The 6,000-nt window shown below is 45.1% G+C and overlaps 2 protein-coding genes across 10 annotated transcripts in view; one reads left to right on the top strand and one right to left on the bottom strand.

Annotated features, from left to right (window-relative positions):
* Positions 1-6,000, bottom strand: part of LOC127673655 (zinc finger protein 431-like) — an 826,992-nt gene that overhangs the window by 676,780 nt on the left and 144,212 nt on the right. The window lies entirely within an intron of this gene.
* Positions 229-3,523, top strand: LOC127673660 (sperm motility kinase Z-like). The gene is made up of 2 exons (XM_052169448.1): positions 229-1,780; positions 3,215-3,523. Exons 1-2 carry the CDS (start codon positions 250-252, stop codon positions 3,223-3,225), a joined length of 1,542 nt encoding a protein of 513 aa, XP_052025408.1. The 5' UTR covers positions 229-249; the 3' UTR covers positions 3,226-3,523.

Below are 6,000 nucleotides of genomic sequence, written 5' to 3'. Positions count from 1 at the left end.
TTGTCTGTCTATTTTACTAGATTGTGAGCTAGTCGTGGTTTAGGGATCAAGACTGGGTTCCTCTGCCTGTGTCATCGTGGGTCTAGGTTAAAGCTTCTTGTTTCAGTGGTTTTCTCTTTGTCTTTTATTTTTACTTTGGATCCCACTGATTTTGTTACTCTCATCCCTCATGTCTCTGTAAGTTTCTTTATATCTCCTTTCCTTTCTCCCCAGGCCTCACTGCCTTTGGCAGTAGCACTGCTACGAACTATGTATTCGGATAGTGACTCGGAGTCCTCAGAGTCCGACACTGTGGTCACCATGTTCGAGGAGGAGGTGTTCACCAGGCAGTACACGGTGTTGAAGACCTTGGGCCAGGGTGGCACTTCCGATGTGAGGCTGTGCTCCCACCGCCTTACAGGAGCCCCAGTTGCTGTCAAGGCTCTTTTGAGGGAGAGGTGGTCGGACCCAACAGTGCCCGAAGCGGACATTATGAAAATGCTCAGTCACCCAAACATCGTCTCGCTTGTGCAAATAATTGAGACAGAACATACAACTTACTTAATTATGGAAGTTGCCAGAGGAGAAGAGCTACTTAAACGAGTCCGGGACGCTGGATGCCTGAAAGAAGATGAAGCTAGGGGCATATTTGTTCAGCTGCTCAGTGCCATAGGCTACTGTCATGGTAAAGGTGTGGTGCACAGGGACATAAAGCCTGACAATATCATAGTAGGTGAGGATGGAAAGGCTACACTTATTGATTTCAGCCTCGGAGACACATTCCTACCTGGACAAAAACTGGAAAGGCTGTGTGGAGCCTTCCAGTTCATTGCTCCAGAGATCTTCCGAGGCCTACCCTACGATGGCACAAAAGTAGATATGTGGGCCTTGGGGGTCATTTTATATTATATGACCACCGGATTCCTGCCATTTGGAGGAGGAACCCTGTCGGAACTGAGCAACAAGGTGATGAATGGAAAATACCGTACACCGGATCATCTCTCAGACGATATTAGGAGCATGATTAGCCTCCTGCTAACTGTCAACCCAAGGCAGAGGCCAAATGCGCAAGAACTCGTAAGCCATCCATGGCTCCAGCAAGGGGGAAAGACTTTGACATTCCATTACAACAGTGACACCAGATTCCCAGACCCTGATATAATGGGGGCCATGGAAAGCATTGGCTTTCATTCCCAAGACATAAGAGAAGCTTTAAAACACAAGGAGTTTGACGAAACTAGGGCTACATACCATTTATTGAAAAGCCTGGCAAATCAGGATGATGGCAATTATGTGCAAAGAGATGTCACTAACCCAGGAGTGACACCTTTCCCTTCACCAACAGACCCTAGCACTTACCCTCTGCCTCCCAGGAGAAGGGCCAGTGAACCTTCCCTTAAAATACGAGTGTCATCTACTGGACAACGTCCTGGGGAGACAAATGCCCCTGTTGCACCCAAGAAGACACCCCCTATGGGCAGTCGTCAGCAAAGAAGAATGACTGCCCCATGCATCTGCATCGCTACTTACACTGTCGTGGAAGTAATCGAAACCCTCGATAACACCTTCTCCTCTAGCTCCCAGTTCGACAAGGCCCCAAGTGAGTCAGAAAGAAGGAGACCTTTTACTCCAAGACCCCCGCAGCCTCAGGGATGGGCCAAATGGAAGAAACGAATTTCGAATTGCATCAGGACTCTATGCTGCTGCTGCATGTCACCTGACACAACAAGCCGGAGGAAGGTGTGCCCCCAAAAAAGAGAGGACACCCCGAAGATGACAAGAAGTACAAGGCATCTTTCAGGTACATTTTTATATTTGCTAAATCTATTTTTTTTTACTAATATTTGCATATAGACAGTTCATGATTAGGTTCTTGAAGTACAGTGACTTAAATCTAGTTCTATCTAGATAGTGTGGGATGTGGACCCTCCTACAATTAAACACAAGTACAATACTTTCTTATTCCAGAAGTGTAGAACCAGAAAACCATCAAATCAAATCAATACCAAAATCCACTAGTGTAACTCAGTTCCTGTGGTTCAGCTCAGTGTCCCAAGCACAGGACTCTGGATCTTCTGAGATGCAAATGGTTTTGGGCCACACCCCCTCTGGGTTTCTTTTGTCCACAGCCCACACATCCTGTCTTCTCCTGTCAGATGGAATCGGTCCACACCTATCATTGATATGGTTGGTTATCACTGAAGTCTTGGCATCTCCAGTGTGTTCAGGGCTGCACTGTAATGAGGCTACACCTTCAACAATGGACTCTTCTGGCCTCTCACAGCACCAAGCTGGGGCTGTTTTCTACCTCCCCTTTGACCCCTCAGCTTTCAGGCTGCCCAAACCAATACCACCCGGGAAATTCTTACACATGATCTTGTTTGACTTCCAGCATGAGAAGCAGACTTTGTCACCATTCAAACAGACTTCTCTTGAGATATACCAAGGAATTGCTTTTGAGAAGATTTTAGCTCTGTGATGCCTCTGTCTTCTTAATCATGTCAAGTGTCTCAGCCAAAGATGAGTTGCAGCAATTGTCCTGGCTCATCGAAGTTTCCCTTTAATGTCCTGCTCTCTTGTTAATCAAAGCTGGTTCTTTGCCCCATGTTCCCCACTGATCAGTACCCAGAGATTACCAAATCAAATACAATGCAAACTACAGTGGTGATCCTATGTAAAGTTCCTGGGCACTCGACTTCAATCATTAATAAAATGGCCCACAAACTTGCCCACAGGTAATCTGACAAAGGAAATTTTTTCAGCAGTTTTCCTGTTCCAGGTGATAGTAGCTCATGTCATTCTAACAAAAATCTAACCAGCACACCTCTGAAGTGTAGTTCCCCCTAAACTTCAGAACAAAGCATATTTGTTTACAAGACTCTTTTTGAGATTTTAAGGTTGGGCTGGTCCTTTAATTCCTAGAACAGGGAGAAAATAAGAGCAAAGTAACCCAAGAATAAGATTATCCCCTGAATCTAACTAGGAGGTCCATTTCCATCTACCACAGTTTTGACTACTGTTTTTCCCGTGATATAAAAACACATATAGTGGGAATGGGGAGCCAGAATTTCCCTCAGTGAAGCTCATTCAGGTGAAAGGTGAATTGGATGCCAATGTGGCTGCCTGAAAGGTTGTTCCCACATGACTTAGCTTCATGTTGTGTGCCTCCTGATTTGATGCTGTTACACCCCACATACTTTTGCCACGCCTCTCACGTTCTCCTTGGGTTTTACAGCTTTGTACTGATTGGCCTCTCCTCACCCCAGCACATGCAAGAAGCCCCTCCCATCAGCAGATAGGTCTACATTTTCTCGGTCTTCCTCTCAATGGCTCTTGCTTCTCTGGCTGATGACCCAAGGTACCTGACATCAGAGGAGAATGGAGACTTCGGAGCCAGACCCATAAGCCTGCCTGCCAAAGAAAGGAGGGAGGCTGCTGCTGCTGTCAAGACCTTCTGGAAGTGGACCACCCCAGACCTGATGCTCCAGCTCAGGCTGCGAATAGTGATAGTAATATCAAATAAAGATAATTTGCTTATTCTCAATGATTTTCAAAGGTTGTTAGGATATATTAATTGGTTTTATCTTATAGTAACCTCATCTTAAGCTTGACACAGGAGGACTTAAAACTCTGTTTTCCATGTAGATAAAAATTAACTGGCAAAGGGCAAATAACTTTACAGATAGTAGAGAAGGCTACTGTAATCAGCTCTTTATGATATGTGTTCACTGCCATTCCTTGCAAAGGGAACATTAATGTAGAATCACCCTTTCTCATCTCCACGAAAAGTTATAACATTCTCCAATAAATATACTGGTGTGTTAATAATGTGCTGTAAGACAAAATCATAAAAGTATGCTAAAATGAATGTTTTAAGGACCTGATGAAATATTTGTTCCTTGTTTCAAACCGCAATCAAATTGGTTATTGCAGAAGACTGATAGTTCAGAGGCCATATCCAGCACATGGTACCTTCCCAGAAGCAGACCACACCCAACATTTTCCTCTACAGCCAGCCACATGGTTATTTAGTAAATCATGTCAAATGAACTGGGCCTAGAAAGCCCCCATATACTTAGAGCTATAAGTGAAGTAGGAAGTCATGGTTTCTTTGGAAAGTCAGTTGTGGTAGACGGTGTTTTGCTGGAACAGACATGGAAGGAGTGTTGTCTGAAGCAGACACAGGTGAAAGGAAGCTTTGCTAAATCAAGCATATGAAAAGATGCATGAGAGAGGATTCTTCTCTAAACACATGCATGGATTGGTTCACCTTACATTGCCTAGCTGAGCTCCATTTGTCATGACTCCATAGAGAGAAATGCACCAAAAATCCTACTGGTGGTGTTCAGGTAGCTTCTTGCCACTTCCTCAGACTTGGGCCAATTGGCAGAGTGACGTCAGCTGATACAGACTTACAGAGAGTGTTGCTAAGCCAGACTTAATGTGCTGAGGCAAGGCCCCTGGAGGACACATGATGTTTTGAGGGAATATAAATAGGATTGAATGGACAGTGGCAGGGCCTTTACAGTGCTTTTTGGTCTCGAGACTTCCATGATTGTCCCTTCAGTGAGAGAGGTGTGGCAAAGAGCGTCTGCTGGCATTCCTGTCAGTCTTGGTCACTCCTGCTGGCTCCAACCCTGAGTTACCAGTTTTAAACTAACTTTTTGTTACCAACATTATACCTTTTAAATCATGCCCAATATCTTATAAGCCAATACTTTATAGTCAAGACATGCAAAAACTTATACCTTTAAGACAAATTAGACATAAAAATAAAGTGATGACAGGAATCCTATAAAATTAAACCGATTATTTTCTAGCTGTAATTTCAAGAGAAAAAAGTACTTTGAACCCATAATCACAATTGTAGATATTTCTCTAGGAAAAATAACCATCAACCCATTTGCCCTACAATTTGAGATGCTGCTGGCTCTTTTAAAAGCAGCTTTTTACTCCAAGTTTAACGTAGGTGAGGCACTTTAAATCAACCCCTGCCATGTAAACTGAGACTGAACGGGTCACCAGCAGATGAAGTTTTACCATTTTTTTTAAACATGAAACATAAAACATTCAAAGAACGAAAGAGAGACAGACACAAATTGGCAAATTGGTGCACCAAAGCCAGACAATGCACAGAGCAGTAAGCACACTTGTATAAATATGTAACTGCTTGTACTTACAAGGATCCCATTACCTTCAGGGGAGTTGTAGCTCCACTCAGGGTGGCAGAGAGGGAATCCATAAGAGCTCGGTTGCCATTCTTGCTGTGAGGCATATGTATGCTCTGAGGGGAAATGTCACTGCAGGGGCCAGAGGTGGGGGCAACTTGTCAACTCCAGTCCCCATAGCTGGTCCAGAACCAGCCTTAGAAGATGGGGCTGAAGGGGCCGGTGGTGTCCTCTGTGAATTCAAAGAAGGAGGGTAGGGAGAAGGGTCTAAAAGGAGGAGATCGGCATCAGGATCTGATAAGACTGTCCCTTGGGGGTCTCCTGGAGAGCATAAGTCCCCCAACAGCAGAGGTCCTGTGGAGGAAAAGAAGCAATGGGCCCAGGAGGGCAGAAAGGTGGCTAAGTCCTCTCAGACAATGATATGTGGGCCTTGGTCTGAGTGACTTGCAGACCCAGTCCTAAAGATTCGTCAGAGTCAGAGTAGAAGCAGCCTGTCCCATGGATTCAAACAGTCATCAGTCCAAGTCCAAAAACAAAACAGAGGACACTAAGACAGTAAAAAACAACCGCACAGCAACCACCACAAAAGAAAAACAGACTCAGATGGCTGTGGGCAGAATCCCCCTTTGCCCAGATGGAGATGAACCCTACCACATTCTTTCTCCCAGTGGGAAACCAGAACATCCTCCCAGTCCCCCAAAGTCCCACAGCATTCCAGCACCTCTGCCTGCCATTCTGGCAACTACAAAAACAGACTCAGATGGCCAAAGGCAGAATCCCCCTTTGCCCAGATGGAGAAGAACCCTATTGGATTCTTTCTCCCAGCGGGAGACCCGAGGGCCCTCCCAGTCCC

This window comes from Apodemus sylvaticus, chromosome 23 (genome assembly GCF_947179515.1).
Source record: "Apodemus sylvaticus chromosome 23, mApoSyl1.1, whole genome shotgun sequence".
NCBI classification, from domain to species: domain Eukaryota; kingdom Metazoa; phylum Chordata; class Mammalia; order Rodentia; family Muridae; genus Apodemus; species Apodemus sylvaticus.
The sequence above is the reverse complement of the archived record's forward strand: the minus strand, read 5'-3'. Positions and strand labels throughout refer to the sequence as shown.